This window comes from Microcaecilia unicolor, chromosome 1 (genome assembly GCF_901765095.1).
Source record: "Microcaecilia unicolor chromosome 1, aMicUni1.1, whole genome shotgun sequence".
NCBI lineage: Eukaryota > Metazoa > Chordata > Amphibia > Gymnophiona > Siphonopidae > Microcaecilia > Microcaecilia unicolor.
Genome location: NC_044031.1, coordinates 232,076,318 through 232,095,599, shown reverse-complemented (window position 1 = coordinate 232,095,599; position 19,282 = coordinate 232,076,318). Strand labels below are relative to the sequence as shown.

The following is a 19,282-nucleotide window of genomic DNA, read 5'->3' as shown; positions in this document are numbered from 1 at the left end:
TAAACCTGGACACTGACGCTGATACAGAAGTAACTGCAAGCAGGGCCATTTGGGACCTTGAGTGTCTGCACATGCTCAAGGCCTGCCAGTTCCCAAAGGGAGTAAGTGGGAGAAAGAGAGAGACCTGCCACTTACCGCAGGAAGGAGGTAGGTAGGAGAGGGAGAGATGCTGGTCACTGTGGGAGAAGGAACAACAGGGAAGAGGGAGAGAAATGCCGGTCACCATGGGGGAGGAACACCGCTCGGTTTATGTTCGAGTTAACATTGTTCCCCCCATTTTAGGGGGAAAATGTTATCTCAGCTTATATTTGAGTATATATGGTACTTTCGTTTAATGCTGAGTCCTTGTTCTACCAGTTCAGATACACTGACCAGTCCTGTTGTAACCTCTCCCTGCTCATCAGCTCTTCCTTATTGTGCAACTCTTTCAGCTGCCCTCCCTTTAGCACATACCCTTCCCTTTCCAACCTGAAATTAATGTGGAACATTTCATCCAGAGCACTTTGTTTTCAGTCACTTTTACCTGTCCAAGATAAGGGCTCCGCCACAAAAGATATGGCCTAGCGTTAGGTACAGATCACGGTGGGAGAGAAATATATTGGCATAACAGCTACATAACAAAACCGTAGCTAGGAGATTGTGCTAATTTCATGAAAGTGTTTCTGCAAATTCAGCTTATGGCAATGTTCTCAGGAACATCATTTACAAGTGTTTCTGTTCGCAGAAACTATAGAAAGTGTTTGGGGACTGCTAATATCTAAAATCAGCATGTGCAATTCAGATTAATTTTCAGAACTGAAACGACAAATCAGTTGTTTGATATAAACAAAGTACGCCTGTCATAATAATCCTATAGATTGCCAGTGTGAAACTTCCATATTCAAGCACAGTGAGAAGCTAACCTAACCCCCTGTGGCACAGTAGTGTCTGAAAAATACATGCAAATTCACTCTGTTTTGTTCATTAAAATTCATAGTCACTCTGCCACTAGGAAAGTGTACTAACATCATTGCATTGGGAAGCAGACATCATTCCAGCAAATGTGCAGTTTCATTCTAGATAAGACACAAATGAACCGCTGTTAAAAAAAAAAAACAGGGTAGGTGTCTGTCGCAAACCTCTTAATTATTGTCCTGCTACGATCTACATTTATAGCCTAGTGTAGCATTAAGTTGCACTGTCAATTACGAGGCATTCAAATTACTATTCAAGCATACACTAATACTGTCAGGTCAATATTTAGTAAGCCACTGAATGGTGAGATAGCTGTATAAATCTATCCAGATAAATGAAGCTGTGAATAAAGTCTGAATATCCAGACATGTACAATAAGAAGATATATGGGCAAGTAAGGTTATATGGTGGGATTGAATACTGATTTAACCAGATGAGAGATATTTGAATAGATTTAAATTTAGGAGGTAAAGTTAATCAACATGAGCTACTGCTGAGACGCGTTATTTTACTGTTAACCCATTAGTAACTAGGTTTCATTGTATAAAATTGGACCTGGCTAAAATAACACAAGTTAGTGACAAAATAATACATCTTAACAGTAGCCCACATTGATAACGATGTCCCTTAGTGCTCACTGTTTACATGGATTTATCTTATAAAATATGTGTCATTAGTCCAAGGGTTAAAATGCCTGTTGCAAATGTAAGCCCTGGCCACTATAGGTCATTGTAGGTGGTCATGCGCTCTGGAACATGAGAGCAGACCAGGAGCACAATACAGAGGGGCCCTTTAATAAGCCATGTAAGCGTCTACGCGCACCCGAAGTGCGGCAAAATGGAATTACCGCACGGCTCTTGCTGTAATTTCATTTGTGGCACGCGTCCAATACGCGCAGCCAAAACATCATGTTTATTTTCTGCCTTGCGTATCGGACATGCACCAAGTGGCATTTGGCGCACGTAGGTCGTTACTGCTCGGTTACCGCGTGAGACTTTACTGCTAGGTCAATGGCTGGCTGTAAAGTCTCAGACCCAAAATGGATGCACGAAAAATTTGATTTTTTTTGCCGCACTTCCATTTTTGGCAAAAATTTTTAAAAAGCCCTTTTTTTATAGGTACGCTGAAAAGTGATTCTGCGCACACCCAAAACCCGTGCCTACACTACCGCAGGTCATTTTCAGCGCACCTTAGTAAAAGGACCCCTTTATTTTTAGGGGTGTAGGCCGGAACTGGGAATTCCCCAGAGGGCCGAATAAGGCAATGCTCCCCACATTCACAGTCACTCGGATATGAAATAATTGCAGACCACATGATGAATGTGCCCTGAACTACAATAATAGTTTATTTCAAAAGTAGGCAAATGTCAACCAACCAGGGACATTTGTGGCAGAGGCAGTTTAAATGCAGGGCAGCCAAAACTTTATACACATCCTTCCATTTATCTTCAGAACTGTGGAGTTCTCCCCCAGAGTATATTACACTCCAGCTATACAGCAGCAAAGGTAATCATCACTAAGTATTAACAAGGAATTGATTAACTTACAGCTGTTCAACCATGCAATGCTAGTTCTTACCACCTTTGAGGAATTGGGAGGCCAGAAAGATATTCAAATAAGCGCCAATGTTGTGGTTCAGGAACTGTAGAAGTTCTCTTCTCCCAGCTGGTGGTTGGGCTCTGACAGAGACTCTGCAGTTTTTTGTTTGTTTGTTTGTTTTGGTTGGGAAGTAAAAGATGCCTGGTGGGACCGCACAGATGAGACACAGGTACTCTCTTCTCCTTCTTCTACTATCAGCCCAAAGGTAATAAGGTGGCTCCCTGATTTCCAGACTCACACCATGGGCAAAACTCACAGGTCTATGCAGGGCTTTTTTTTGAGGGGGTACTGAGTACCTGCACCTTTTCCATTGTCTGCTAAAATTGACCCATGGTCCTTATATTTTAATGAAAGAGCTTGTCATAAATTCTGTGACTGGTTGCAGGGGACCTGGCTATTGTGGGGTGGGTCCCTCAGTGATCACCCCACCTCTGAAAAGTGGCCTGGCATTTGAGTACCAGCACCTTTTTTGCTGGAAAAAACACACTGGGTCTATGTGACACTTCTGAGTCCTAGCCCTTATTCACTTGTTCAGAACCCTTATTTTATCATCCTCACCTTAATATTCCCTTATCTCTTGTTTGTCCTGTTTGTCTGTCCTAATTAGATTGTAAGCTCTGTCGAGCAGGGACTGTCTCTTCATGTTCAAGTGTACAGCGCTGCGTACATCTAGTAGCGCTATAGAAATGATAAGTAGTAGTAGTAGTAGTCTTGTCTGTAAAAATATAGTAGGTTAGTACAACGCTACTGTATTTCTTCTGTGTCTAAAAGGCTGCAGATATCTTGCAGAGGGCACTCCTTGTTACGTGGGTCAGGGCTTGGGAGGCAGAAGCCAACAGACAAAATTCAAAGTTAGGAGCTTCCTAACTTTCTCTTCTGGACTAAGGGGCCGATTCACAGCAGCACCCATTAAATACAGATTCCGCGGGGAAAAAATACCGAGTTGCATACAGCAACCAATGCAGAAAGGGGATCGCATGCAAATGAGATGCATGGATCCCCTTTTGTGCATCGGTCATTGTTTCCGACTCAAAGCTGTCAAATGTGTTTCACAGCTTGCACAACCTCCCAACCCCCCTATCCAGAACAAGAACGATCCAACTTAAGTGCCTGAACTTTGCAACACAACGAAACCAAAGTACGTAATGGACATAACACAACTCTTCCGCTCTACGATTCTCTAATGTGCCTGTTCCACATGAACCTTATCTTATCACAACACCACTTTGTACTTGTTCATACGGGAGTCGGCGAACGCCTCTCTGGTACCATGTAAGCCACATTGAGCCTGAAAATAGGTGGGAAAAATGTGGGATACAAACGTAACAAATAAATAAATGAAATCCCTGGTAGTCCAGTGGACTGCTTCCTGACCCCCCTCAGTGTCCCTGCACCCCTCCCCAAACTGCTTCCAGACCCCCCAACCTGACCCAACCCCCTCCCAACCCCCCCCCCCCCCCCACCCCCCACTGGAGCAACATCTCATCCTGCCTGCCTCTGGGCCCACCCGGAACAAAGTGGCAGTGCTCAGCCTCTGCCCAGTACGTTCTGGGATGCACTGGGAAGGGCTATGCACCATATATGAAATTTTGTTTTCCTTATACGGTCTAAACTAAACATTCCAAGCTTAGTAAGCTTTGTGCATCAGGCCCTTAAACTCCTCCTAACTCTCCAGCTTTCAGCAATTAGGGGCTGGGACTCTCCCATTTCCTATGCGTTTTGACATGGTCTTGCAGCTCACTGAAGTATACCTTCTGCAAAGCAACCACTGAGATCATCAACTTCTCTTTTGTACTTTTGATTGGAGGAAACTGGTGGAATTTGTTATGCACAAAGTTACTGGAAAATTCCACAGATTCCTACACAAGTGTAAAATCATTCTACAGGTCTTTATTGTGCACTAAACCTTGCAACTTTTCTGTTGACAAAATGAAGAAGGTCTTGAGTCCTTTCTAACCTTTCTAACAGGACCAGACAACGTCCATATCAGACATATGCTGAACAGGTAAGGGATGCTGAGTGACACTTTTAGGAAGGGAGCAGTCTGGGAATTCACCAATTTGTGACACTAAAGGAGTTACTGTGGAAAAAAAATTTCCCAACAAATGACTCTGGTAAGTAACCAGTTATCCAGGTTACAGTAAATGTGATCAGGGAAACGGCCCTCTTTGTCTGCAGAAAAGTAATTAAGTTCACCTGGCCAAAAAAGGGTGGGTCTGGCCTGGGGCATATGTGGCCCAAACATATATAGAGAGTTTCATCTGTTAATTGTGCTTACTGTTCGATGAAGTCATTCCCCTGGATTCTATAAAGTTGTGCACCCAAATTTCCAACTAGTGCGCAAATTTGGATGTGCAAGTTATACAATAGTGCTGGTTGCGCACAATTAGGCACCAGATGGCAATAATAGTCCTTTAAGTGGCATTAGTTGGTGCTAATTGGTAGGGCCACCACTGCTGCCACCATTAGGTATGACCATGCCTGTTATGCTGTATTCTATAATGACAGTTTCACGTGCAATTCCATTATCGAATTTGGCGCTTAGCACCTGTATTTTCATGCCTAATTTATGGCACTCTTTCTTGAATCTACACTAATGTCTGCATGGACCTGGAGGTTCAGGGCACAGTTCCATATTTGGGCCCTAAACTTTATAGTGGCATATAGCCTAACAAGAATTTAGATTCTCAACTTAGCCTAGGAGTGTTTGTAAAATGTAGGGAAGAAAGACTGGCCAAAGGGTGTAAAAATCAGAAGAAAGATACTTTAGGAGTGGGGATCAAAGACTCCGCACTGAATCAAATAATGGTTCATAGTCCGTAATGCCCAACACATATGGAGGGGTATTTTTGATGTGACGTCTAACTCGGCCTTTGGACACTGCACTAAAGGTCTCAAGTCCGATTAGAAAACATGACCATTTTCAAAACCGCAAAACGTCTATCTTTTTTCCGAAAATCCCATTTGTAAAAAGTTTTTGTTCTCTGTGCGTTTATCTTTTCAGGCCATTTTCGGGGAAAAAAAACACAAATGAAAAACAGAGAAAATCAAGTCACTGAAATGTAGGAGGGGCTAGCATTTTCAGCAGACTAGTCCCCTGGACATCCCAGGACAGCAATTGGGCACCGTAAGGGGGTGTGGACTTCATATAAAAGCGCCCATGGAGGGCCGCCGAGATGGGGAGCAAGGGGGCATAATTCCCCGGGCCCTGGCCTCCAAGGGGGGGCCTAGCGCCAAAGTCTCTCTCCCCCTTTTTAGTCTCATGCTCCTGACGGGACCCGAGTGATCGCGTCCCGACAAGAGCAGAAGATAAAAAACTCCGGTGCAGGTCCCACCTTGGAGGCTGGGGAGGACCCAGAGCTTCCTCCAGCACTGCTCTTCTGCCCATTGCCGAGTAGCTGCTTTTCCTTTCAGGCGTGCATGCTCGGTTTTGAAACCGAGCATGCCCTGAGAGGAAAAGCAGCCGCAGGGGTAGGCAGTCAGTGCTGGAGGAAGAAGAAGATGTCTTCTGCTAGCGGAGCCTAGGATCCCCATCAGCCAAGGTATTTCAGCAGCAGCAGCAATTGGGGGGGGGGGGGGTCAGCAGCGGCAGTGATCGGGGTCAGCAGCGGCAGCGATTGGAGGGGTGGCAGCGGACAACGATTTTGGGGGGGGGGGGCGGCAGCGGCCCTGCCCTGGGCCCAGCGGCGGGGGTCCTGCCTCGGGCCCAGTTCAGTCTCTTGGCAGCCCTGCTCCCATGTACGCATCTCACCGTTGCTCCCTTATCTTGTCTGCTGAGCCCTCCAAAACCCACCACCCCCAAATATATACCACTACTATAGCCCTTATTGATGAAAAGGTCACCTATATGTGGATATACAGTGGGTTTCTGGTGAGTTTTGGAGGACTCAGTTTCCACCACTTGTAACAGGTAGGGAGAGGTATGGGCCTGGGTCCACCTATCTACAGTGCACTGCACTGACCACTAGACTACCCCAGGAACCTGCATGCTGCTCTTATAGACCTGGCTATAACATCTGAGGCAGTCATAGAGGCTGGTAAGTACTATTGTTATTCATATTTTTTAGTGGTGGGAGGGGGGTCAGTGACCATTGGGAGAGTAAAGAGGGGTCATCCTTGATTTCTTCTAGTGGTCATCTGGTCATTTAAGGCACCTTTTTGTACCTTATTCATTCTAAAAACAGATCTAGAACAAAACGCTGAAGTTTCAGCCCTAGATGTTTTCATTTTGTTCCATTTTGGCACAGTGTTATTTATTCAAGATATTGTTGGAATTTTGGGCCTTAAACTTTTGATTGACTGTTGTGATTATTAGTCACTGCATGATTGTTTTAGCCTGTTTATTTGGGGAGCAATGTTTTTTTTTCTCTTTGTTTTTCCATTGCTTTTGGTTTCTGGGCATTTTCTATTGGTCTGGTGTTTTAATCATCCATGGTCAATATAAGTAAAAAAAAAATTTATGCATTAGTATTTAGAAATTTGCTTTCCTATCATTAGATTTTGTGGAATAAATTGTCCAGATAATGCCTCTGAATATCCGCAGATAGGCCTGACTAAGTCGTTTATCCAGATACCCCCGGATTCTATATATGACGCTCAAAATTGCCCAATTTTTGCATGCAATTTAATAAAATAACAAGCCTATTACTGCCAGTACTTGGGCTCTAACAATCAGTTATTTGTGTTAATTGGTAAAAATGTGAATTTCCACATGCATCTTGCTAAGCGCTATTCTATAAAGATGCGTATGTAAATCTCAGTGTACAGCTGAAAAGGGGGTGTGGTCATGGGAGGAGCATGGGCAGGTCAGGGACGTTCACCGAAGATGTATACAGTATTATAGAATTCGGGGGATCCACACCTAATTTAGACTCGATGATTACATCAGGTTCCAGTTTGTGTAAATCCGTGAGCTCAAAGTTGGGCGTAGATCCCGGCGCTATGCGCTATTCTATAATCTGACGCCCAACTCAGTAAGTAATGAAAGAGAGTTTAAATGTTAAGTCATTGGTTGACTGACTTGAACAACCTGCCTTTAGAGGTTGGTCCCAGCACTTGCAGTGGAATTAAGACTGCCTGGATCAGACATGGAAAGCAGTGATAGGAACAGGGTTGAGAGGCTTAATAAACCTGATAGCCAAGGTAAATCCTGGTTGGAGCCAGTGGCGTAGCCACAGAGCGCCTTGGGAGCCTGAGCCCCTCCCCCCCCCCCAATTTTGGGGGTGGACCCCCAAGGTCTGTTCGTTCGGTTGGTGGGGATCCCCAGTCCCCGCCAGCAGAAGTTCAGCGCTGTGCTGCCTGTTCTGCTTTCCCCCTCCCCTGTGAGCATGTTCAGTTTTAGTGAAACTGCGCTTGCGCAAGCTTCGCACATGTTCAATTTCACTAAAACCGAGCATGCGCATTGGACAGGAAAGCAGGGCAGGCCAAGCGGTATCAAATATCACTGCAGGAAGGATTCTGCTGGTAGGGCTTAGGGACCCCCACCAGCCCAGGTATGTGAGGTGCAGCAGGGGTTGAGAGCAGTGGGACGGCAGAGCAAAACATGCCCCCCCCCCCCAATTGAGGTCTGGCTACACCTCCGCTTAGAACCAGCAGACCAAGACCTTCTAGAAACCAGACACTAGGCACTGCCGGGAAATCCAGTGGGAATGGTTGTGGCTTCACTGGTCTTGGTAGTTACTTGAATTGTTGGAGGGTTTGGGAGTGAGTTGGTAGAGGGACTGATAGATGTTGGAATGGATTAATGGAGAATCAAAGAAGAAAGACAACAAAATCTGACTTGGATAAGGAGTAATGTCATGTAAGCAATCAAGCTTGTACAGCTGGCAGTTTGTATTTATCCTTAGCAGCATAGACCAGAAAAACTGGACAGATGTTGGCCTTTTTCTGCCATCATCTTATATGTTTATTACATAACCCAAAATATATATGGGATATGATAAAATAATGCAGTCAAACTGTCATCTGTAGTTAACTCCATTTCTTGTTTTATCTTACAGGTTTGAAGATGGTACATGTTCTTTTCTTGACATCATAGCATTGAAACATGGGTTTGATATTTTGGAGAAACTTACAGGTCTGTCATTGCTTTGCTTTATTTATGCTGTGTGTGTAATTCAGAAAACCTTCACAGTCTTACCTAATTCTATTACAAGTTTTTCCTCATATGCTTTGTAAAATGTGATTAGTTTAAAAGAATAATGGGCCTGATATTCAACTTTGAGAATTATGCTCCTAAACTGGCTTGTTTGAAAATTTACTATGGCTGAGTACATAACTTTGTACTCAAATTTTATTAAACGCCTAAATTTAGGGACATAAAAAATGGATGTTAAGAGGGGCAGATTTAGAGTGAGGAATACAAGTTAGGAATTTAGCACTGATTTTCAGCAGTAGGCTCATAAATCTATTCAAATGAATGGAAGGTCTACATTTATAAGCATACCGGCTGGTATTCAAAGCGATTTGAATGGGCTGGAGAGGCTCAGAAGTTCTCCTAAACTCAGCTGCTTAGCTATGCAGGTGTGGCACTGAATATCAGGTGGTACCCATGTAACTCTTGTTGCTTAAAAAAAACCCCTGATACTCCTCCCAGACCACAACAAAGCCCCCTCCTTCCCTCCCCTCCCCCCAGCCTACCACCATGATCAAGGCCCCCATCCCCCAGAACACCCTCCTTGTGCCGCTGAGGTAAGCATCCCCCCAGGCCTACCTGATGGCTCTGGTGGTCCAGGGGGGTCATTGGGGGCAGGAGCAAATGCCACTCACTCCTGCCTCTTGCAGCTTCCCTGAAAAAGGGGATGCTGCAACCATTTGCCGCAGCTCATGGTACTTTGGTGGCAGGCTGAAGGAGGGCAGAGAGAAGGAGGGGCTTTATCGGGGAGACCACGAAGAGGATTGGGGGATTAATGCCAAGACCGGCATAAGCCCCAGCAGCCATCATTGGGAAAATTATCCCAGTGCTGGAGCCCACATATGGCCTGGCACTGAATGCCTGGGGCTACTCTAGCCAGCGACAGCATTTTTTTAAAAATGCTGACCGTTGCCAGCTGAACATTGGCCAGATAACTTTTAAACTCCTACATTAAAATGGATTTTCAACAAAAATATATGCTTCTAAGAATGGTAAGGCACAAATTTAGTAGCCCAGCTTTTTTTTTTGGTCGAATATCGGGCCCGCTGTGCTCTTTCATACATGAGAGCACACTTTTGAAATATGTATCTACAGTCAGACATCTTAAGATTTAGGATGTAAGCAAAAGTATATGAACAAACCATGGAGGGGTATTCATGGAGAGCAAGGTGTGTTATCCAGTACTTGAAAATGGGGACAAACAACCTGACAAAATTTATTTAGAACATATTTGCAAGCATTGCCAGTTGTAGGTAAAAAAAAGGTCTATTACGGTACGTATTTATGTGAAGTGAAATGTCCAAAATCACCTGCTTGTGCCTAAAGACCAAAATTATCTATAAATATATACAATACCAAGCTGGGATGTTAAAGTATATAAATATAAAATATTAACAGGCAACGATATCTCTAAGAATTTTCAACAGTTATAAAAGTAAACTTCTATCCAATAGCACTAAACATTTAGGGGTCGATATTCAAAGCGATTTAACCAGCCAGAAATGGCCCCTGGCCAGTTAAATTGCCTGTTTGGGGCAAACTGCTAATTTTCAGCACCATTTAACTGGTCAGTGCCTCTGAAAAGAACCAGTTAGTGCTGAACTGAAAACCAGCTATTTTGAGGGTGTTCCTGGGCAGAGTCAGCACATTGCTTGGTAAGCGCCAATATACAGCATATTCAGCAGTCAATCCTATCTTTGTGCGATAACACATAGCTGGTTAAGCGCTGAATATCACACTTAACTGATTGTGTGTTAGCCAGAAATTCAATGCCGGTACCCAGACATGGCCTGGCATTGAATTTCCAGGTTTAACGCCAGCGGCGGTCAGCAAAACGCTGATCACTGCCAGCTGACTATCAGGCCCTTAAATTCAAAATTAAATTTAGGGGATTATAGTGCTTAGACATAAATGATCATTATTTCAGAAGTCATAGACCACTAAGGCCCAATGGCTACTTATGGTCACATTTATGTCATTTAGCATATAGATGATAACCAATGCCATAGGACCCAATCAAATCAGTCAAAGAATTATTATATTTTTTTTAGTTTAAATATTTTTATGGAGCTTTCTAAGATGAAAAACAAATAACATTAATGCAATGTCAGTGCTTTCAAAACAGAAATCACAAAAAAGAGTGCCTGCTACACTCAGGCAAATATAGAAACCTAACAACAAATAAAACTAGAACGTTTGGTATAGGAACATCATATTTAAATTAAAATCAGACATCAATGGGAAAAAATGATAAAACCATAAAGTTATCAAGGCAAATGACAATAATCCAATAAAGGAGCCCAAGTTCTCTCAAAAGATTTCAGGGCCTTCAATTTCTCAGCTGCTATTCGCTTGTATTTAGCGGTTAGACAGACCACATTCCACCAAGTAATAAATTCCAATTTGGCTGGGTCTTTCTAGCATTACAGCTAGCATTAAAGCCAAAGCCAGCAACATTCTAAATAATTTCGCTTTGCTGTCTGTAATGGTAGGAACATAAACCGAGAGAGCCGAGAATCAATACCTTACATGTAAAGGGTTCAACAATATCCAATAATTCACTTGTAATGTTCCAAATGCTTTCCCAGAATCCTTTAAGGTAAATCACATTGATATAGCATATGTATTAAGGTGCCAACAGATCTACCACATGACCAACAACTGCAACCCTTTGTGCTGGACAATTTAGAGAATTTGTAGGGAGTTCTGTGCATAAGGAAATACAAAGCCTGTCTAACTGAGGAGTGTTGACCTTATTTTTCATTGAAATATGTATTGTATGAAAATTTTATAGACGCCCATGTCTCAAATCCAGCTAGCCCAGCAGCTTCACTTTCTTGGGTTTCTTGTTTTGAAATAGTGCAATCTGTGATAAGAAGCTTCTCAAACAGAACTGTCTTCTCCGTTTTGTCAGGTGACATGTATGAATGTTATCCAGTGGTAAATCATGTGCTTTTGTTAATTAAAGCAGTGGCAGAAAAATATTTGCAAATGTGATTTTATTATTCAGGTAAACAATACACCCCCAAAATACAAAATAGCAAGCAGCACAGTATTAGCTGCAGAGTTCATACAAAGTTAATTATTTTCAGTGGAAAATAAATCTGTTGGCTGCCTGCTATGTCAATATTCCATCACTTTCATTATTGCTACCAAGTATTACATATTTAGGGCATATACCTTGAACATAGTTTGGATTTGTTTATCTAGACCTTACATGCAGATGGTATTGCTTGTTAAACCCCAAGGCAAAACCTAAGGGTGGTTAAACAATGTAGAATAAACTGTGTTGTTTATGACTTTACTTTTTTGAGTTGGGTGGGTTTAAAGGGCGGGGGGAGTACGGGAGGGAATGATTCTTTGGGTATGTTCTCTGTAAAAGGTTTTATTGTATCATGTTGGATAGTTCACTGTTTTTTCTTGTTGTGGAATGTGCTTTGTTGTTTGCAGGATTTGGTTACTAGAGCTCTATTTCTGTTTTGTAGTTTGTGAAGTAATCATAGAGCATATACATGTGGCAGTTTTTTTCTTTTGAGATGGCAATCTTAGTGCAAGCTGTTGGTTATAGAGGGATGGGGCAATGAAGGGTACAACAGTAGGTGTGGCAAGGGACTTGTGTCCATTTGCACGCGTATATGCTAGTATGCTGTCTATTCACAAATACCTGCCTACTGTACATGTCACGTCTTTGCAGAATACATTGTGGCTGGAGACACGCTGGTCGATATTCAGTGCTATTTAACCAGCCAGGGATGGTCTGAATATCGGGCCCACTGTGTCCCACATGTTTTTAACATTTCATGGGTATCCAGATAATTTAATTATGGTTTTTATTTTAGGGTAGAAAGTGATCTTGCATTTTGCTTCCTACAGTAGTTAATGCTTTTTTTAATTTTTATTTCTCCTGTTCTGTACTGCTTATAGAGAATGTGATTTCGTAGTGTTTCATTTTCTAATTTTTGGTCCTTTATTCTGTAATTGGTGAGGTCTGGTCTGTGTTCTGTGAATGACTGAAGTAAGAGATTTAAAAATGTCAGTGTTTCCAAAGTTTCCATAATTGTGAATATGGTTTATGTTGACTCAGAACTGTTTACTTAGAAACCCATCATAAAGTTCACTCTAAAACATTATTTGGTATACTCCTAAACACTATTCAGACCTATATGCCTAGTGTCCCTCAAGTTAACTCTGCCCCCCCCCCCCCAAAAAAAAATGTCAAGTCTGGCTACGCCCCTGGTCCATATTATCAGAATTAGATACCCATATAGTACTCTGTCTCATGATGAAGGCAATATGATAATCATAAGAGCTCAGAAAGTTTACCCCTCCATTAGCCGTGGAACTTTTCAGACTTTTTAACGCTATGCACAGAGGTTTGTGGTTCCATAAGAAAGCAGATGATATTTTATTAGTGGGCTTGTATGTTTTCAAATCTAACATGATGGGTAGCATACTAAGGGTGTAATTGATTTTATGTGCAATCATGATTTTAATAGAATCTAGATGACCTCACCATGATAATTTAAGTGGAGACTATCTATGGGTGAGATCCTGCACAGTTTTCAATAAAAAGTCAGCATGATGTAAAGTTTTGTCGTCAGGTATTTAAATTTGACAGACATCCATTTGAATTGACATTTTTCAATCTCAGATCTTATTTCAAGACAATTGAGTGACATTGAGGGGCATAATCGAAAGGCGCCGGCCATCTATATGGCCGGCCATCTTCGGGGCCGGCTCCGCAAAGGGGCGGTGACAACCGTATTATCGAAAAAGATGGCCGGCCATCTTTTCTTTCAATAATACGGTTGGGGCCGGCTAAATCTCAACATTTAGGTCAAATGTTGAGATCGCCCGGTTTACAGATGGCCGGCTTCAAAAAAGTGGAAAAAAAATCCAAGTGCTCGTCAGGGACGTCCTAAATCAAAACTATTTTTGCTCAGCTTTTTCAGTAGTACCAGTGGGATTTGGCCACCTCTAGATTACAAGGCCGGTGCTCTAACCACTTGGCCACAGCTCCACTTACTTGGATGTCCCTCCCTTATGATTATGCCCCTTCAGGTCTCTCTCAGCCAATCACAGACAGAAGTTTGGTCATGAAAAAAAAGGGACCAAGTAAAGCCGGCAAAATGCTCATCAAGTCTGGCTTTTTTTTTTCCATTATCGGGCGAAGCCGGTCAACTTGTGAGCATGCCCCCGTCCCGCCTTCACTACCCTACTGACACGCCCCCTTGAAATTTCACCGGCTCCGCGGCGGAAAGCAGTTGATGCCGGCCAAAATCGGCTTTCGATTATACCGATTTGGCCGGTTTCAGGAGATCGCCGGCCATCTTCCGATTTGTGTCGGAAGATGGCCAGCAATCACTTTAGAAAATGAGCTGGATTATCTCTGTTTTGGTAGAGTTTCAGTTTATAACCAGATGATAGTGAGTAATTGGGCATGATGGCCAGAATGGTAGAAATGGAACAAGGTGATGTGTAAAAAAGCACATCATCTGCATTTGCTGACACTTTAGCTTTGATTGAACTAGAGGTAACACCTTTAGGGGCTCATTTTCGAAACTGAAAAACATCCAGAAAATGGCACAAAATGGCAGATGGACATCTTTTAAGTGAAAACATCCAAATCATTATTTTCAAAACTCATTTTTAAGACATTTTTCTATGCAGTTCATCTCAATCTCAAGGGGGTTTGTTGGAGTCATGTTTTGGACAGGACTAGAGCAGGCTTATGATTTGGATGTTTTTCTGCAGTAATGAAACATTGTATAAACATCCAGGGCAAAAACAAAAAAAAAGGAATTTTTGGCTAGATTTGTTTCAATAACAACTAAGTGACAAAAAAGTGCCCAAATTGACCAGATGTCCGCTGGAAGGATAAAGGCATGACTCTCCCTTAATTCCCCAGTGGTCACTGATCTCCTCCCACCCCCCCCCCCCCACCCCCAAGAGGTGAAAGTGACAGTACATACCAGGCTTTATGACAGCTTCAGATGTAATGGTCACTCCTCTTAGAGAAGCAAGCAGGTCCCTGGAGTAGCCTAGTGGTCAGTGAAGTGCACTGTAGAGAAGGGAACCCAGATCTATATCCCACTCTGTTACACTTGTGGTGGAAAGTGCAAGCACCCCAAAAACCCCAAAATATCTATTGAACCCATATATAGGTGACACCTGCAGGCATAAGGGCTATTGTAGTGCTGTACAGTTGGGTACAGTATATATTTTTTGCTAATCCTGGAGGGCTCACCATACAATATATAGAGATTATGATGTGATGTGTAACTGGGACCTTTTATGTGAGGTACTGGATTGGCCACTGTTGGAAACAGGATGCTGGGCTTGATGGACCTTTGGTCTTTCCCAGTATGGCAATACTTATGTACTTATGTAAGGATGAATACAAAGTTGTTTCACTGGAACAAGTTGTTCTTATCAGTTGTGCAGTTTTACAGTCTGTTCATATTCCATTATATCTGATAGTGTGGTCTTGATGGTATCATAACCACAGTGCCCAATACTGCAGTAAAATCATCTTTTGTAATCACTTAGTTATTGCGAATCCACTTTTTCAATGTTTGTGACTGTTTTACAACTCCACTCAAAAGAAGGGTAAACAAAATGAAACCATGATCTAACCATAATATAGTCTGTATATGTGGCCCCACCCTCCACCTCTAACCTGCACTCCCTGCTTATGAAAATGTGTTCCCTTGGACGTGAGTAGCACTCCAAATCTCAAACACACAAAAAAATCCAAGAACTGCATCTGACCCTACTATCCATCTCCCTTGGGAAGTCTTACTTCCCTCAGCACACAGTTCTTTCCCTGTCATGGTACTAAAGAAGAAACACATTTTCCAACCCTCCAAGAACCACCCTCTCTACTCATCAAAATGAAAAATATAAACACTCTAAATAGCAAAACAAAAACTTCTGAAAATGAATTTTGAGTTTAGCCGTCCAAAATAAAAGGAATACTAAAAATATCCCAATGAAGGAGCATAGAGCTGCCCAGCTCTCCCCAGCCACAAAATTTATATAACCCAAGTACAAAATCACAGTAAACTAATTGATGTGGAGGGGCATAATCGAACGGCGCCGGCCATCTCTATGGGCGGCCATCTCCGGGGCCGGCACTGTAAGTGGGTGGAGCCAACCGTATTTTCGAAAAAGATGGCCGGCCATCTTTTTCTTCGCTAATACGGTTGGGCCCGGCCAAATGTCAGAGTTGGCCGGGTTTGAGATGGCCGGCTTTGGTTTTCGGCCATAATGGAAAATAATTCCGACGATCTCAAACCCGGCAAAATGCAAGCCATTTGGTCGTGGAAGGAGCCAGCATTTGTAGTGCACTGGCCCCCCTCACATGCCAGGACACCAACCAGGCACCCTAGGGGGCACTTCTAAAAATAAAAATAAAAAAATAGCTCCCAAGTGCATAGCTCCCTTCCCTTGGTTCTTTAGCCCCCCACAAATCCCCCCTAAAACCCACTCCCCACAACTCTACATCATTACCATAGCCCTAAGGGGTGAAGGGGGGCACCTACATGTGGGTAAAGTGGGGTTTTGAGGCCTCCCATTTACCACTACAAGTGGAACAAGTAGGGGGGATGGGCCTGGGACCACCTGTCTGAAGTGCACTGTACCCACTAAAAACTGCTCCAGGGACTTGCATACTGCTATCAGGGAGCTGGGTATGACGTTTGATGCTGGCATAGAGGCTGGCCAAAAAGGGGGGGTTGGGTGGGAGGGGGTTGGTGACCACTGGGGGATTAAGGGGAGGTCATCCCCGATTCCCTCCGGTGGTCATTTGGTCAGTTGGGGCTCCTTTTCGAAGCTTGGTTGTGAAAAAAAAGGGACCAAGTAAAGCCAGCGAAATGCTTGTCAAGCCTGGCTTTTTTTTCCATTATCAGGCGAAGCCGGCCATCTTGTGAGCACGCCCCCGTCCCGCCTTCACTACCCTACCGACACGCCCCCTTGATTTCGCCGGCTCCGCAACAGAAAGCAATTGAACCCGGCTTTCAATTATACAGATTTGGCCAGGTTCAGGAGAACACCAGCCATCTCCCGATTTGTGTCGGAAGATGGCCGGCGATCACTTTCGAAAATGAGCTGGATAGTAAGAACAGTTACAAAAAAAGTGAGCATGTTAGTGATATAGATTAAAACGTAATAAAACCCAGATAGCACATACAGCAGCATCTACTAAGCTGTTTTCTATTTTGACTGTGTTCTCTTCTTCATGATTAAGATTTATAACTGTCTGTTACAGTGTAATTTTAAATTTTAATTCCTTTTTAATTTTATATATTGACCACTGCTTTGTTTTGAACCCTCAAAAGATAGTATGGAAGACCTCTAAGGGGCCCTCTTACTGCTCTCGATTCCGGGACTACCGCCAGCCCAATGTGCCTGCCAGCAATAGTGCCGGGTCGAGCGTGCGTCATTTCCAAAGGAAGCACGGTGTTAACCCAGCAGTAATCGGGTGCACTGCCCGGTTGCCACTGGAGCCCTTACTTCCACCTCAGTGGGTGGCAGTAAGGTTGCCCTACCACATAGCCACGTGGTAAGACTTTCTTAATGCATGGCCATTTTGTTTCTGGGATTCTTTACCCGCTGAGGTAAAAAAGGCCCTGGCGTGTGGGAAAAACAGCCCTCGCCATTACTGGAGGGCCCTTTTTCCCACAGCTTGGTAAAAGGACCCCTAAATAAATTAAGCACTGATTCACCAAGACTTTTTTTTTTTTTTGCATCACCTGCAGTTTACATATTGAATTTGGATTTTACCCCTGTTCTGTATGTATGGAAAAAGATTTTGATGGATTAGGTTTGCAGAGTGAATCATGAAAGCAGACTGTGGGCTGCAACATATATTTCAATATTGCTTAGGGTAATTAGCTCATCATTTTTCCCTGCTCAGGCTATTATTTTGCCACATATAGATTATTGTAGCTCTGTATATGCTGGTATCCATCAGACCCTTTAGGTGAAGTGGAAATTCTTCTGCAGCTAGATTAATTTTTTGCAGCAAAAAGTTTGAGCATATTACCCATTTACAAAGGGGGTCTTTTACTAAAGCTTATCTCGAGTTATCTGTAGCAGGACTCATTTTATTCCTATGGGCCCTCTTGCAGATAACTCAAGCTAAGCTTTAGTAAAAGACCCCCTAAGGAATTTGCACTAGCCAGTTAGGGCTAGAATAGATTTTAAAGTTGTTTAATTTATAAGATTTTTAATGGTTGTTACCCATTGGATCACACATTTTAAGGACCCTATTTACTAAGCTGCGCTATAGACACACTAGCGTTTTTAGCGCATGCTAAAAAAATAGCATGTGCTAACACTAGAGACACCCATAGGAATATTTATTTATTTATTTATTTATTGCATTTGTATCCCACATTTTCCCACCTCTTTGCAGGCTCAATGTGGCTTACAATACATCATGAAAAGTGGAAGCATGTAAGAAGATATACATTTAGCATTATAGAAGGATCTTGGGTAACATGATAATGATAGAACATACTAGTAGTTTAACAAGCAAATATTGTAAGGCAGTTCTGGATATTTGTATTGGAGTTCATATATCGGTGTGTCTAGCATTTAGCACATGCTAAGAATGCTAGTGCACCTTAGTAAACAGGATCCTGTTTACTAAGCAGTGCTAAGGATGTGTTAGCATTTTTAGCTCGTGCTAATGGTTAGGATGCATATGGGTGACTCTAGTGTTTAGCGCATGGTAAGGGCATTATAGCATTTTTAGCATGCGCTAAACACTAAGAGGGGTATTTTCGAAAGGGACGTCCAAGTTGCGATTTGGACGTCCTTGCAAAACTGCGAAATCCAGGGGTGGGGAAACCCGTATATTCGAAACAAGATGGACTGCATCTTTCGTTTTGAAAATACCATCAGGTGCGTCCAAATCCTTTAGTTTGGGATATCCCTAGATTTGGACGTCCCTAGACATGGACATTTCTGACTTTGGGCTATTTTCGAAACCAAAGACTTTGGTCAAAACGTCCTAATGCAAGTCATTTGGACATGGGAGGAGCCAGCATTTGTAGTGCACTGGTTCCCCTGACATGCCACGACATCAACCGGGCACCCTAGGGGGCACTGCTGAGGACTTCATAAATTGCTCCCAGGAACATAGCTCCCTTACCTTGTGTGCTGAGCCCCCCCCCCCCCAAACCTCACTACCCACAACTGTACATCACTACCATAGCCCTTACGGGTGAAGGGGGCACCTATATGTGGGTACAGTGGGTTTGTGGTGGGTTTTGGAGGGCTCGCTATTTCCTCGACAAATGTAACAGGTAGGGGGGGTATGGGTCTGGGTCCGCCTGTCTGAAGCTCACTGCAGTACCTACTAAAACTGCTTCTGGGACCTGCATGCACTGTCATGGACCTGAGTATGACATCTGAGGCTGGCACAACATATTTTTAAAGATGTTTTTTGAGGGTGGGAGGGGGTTAGTGACCACTGGGGGAATAACGGGAGGTCATCCCCGATTCTCTCCGGTGGTCATCTGGTCATTTTGGGCACCTTTTTGTGCCTTAGTCATAATAAAAACACGTCCAGGTGAAAATGTCCAAGTGT

The 19,282-nt window shown here is 43.2% G+C and overlaps 1 protein-coding gene across 1 annotated transcript in view; it reads left to right on the top strand.

The window, feature by feature from the left end:
* MOCOS (molybdenum cofactor sulfurase) overlaps positions 1 to 19,282 on the top strand; it is a 482,379-nt gene that overhangs the window by 232,839 nt on the left and 230,258 nt on the right. The window contains exon 5 of the mRNA XM_030204697.1: positions 8,552 to 8,628. Within this exon, the coding sequence (XP_030060557.1) occupies positions 8,552 to 8,628 (77 nt within the window). The remainder of the gene's footprint in view (positions 1 to 8,551; positions 8,629 to 19,282) is intronic.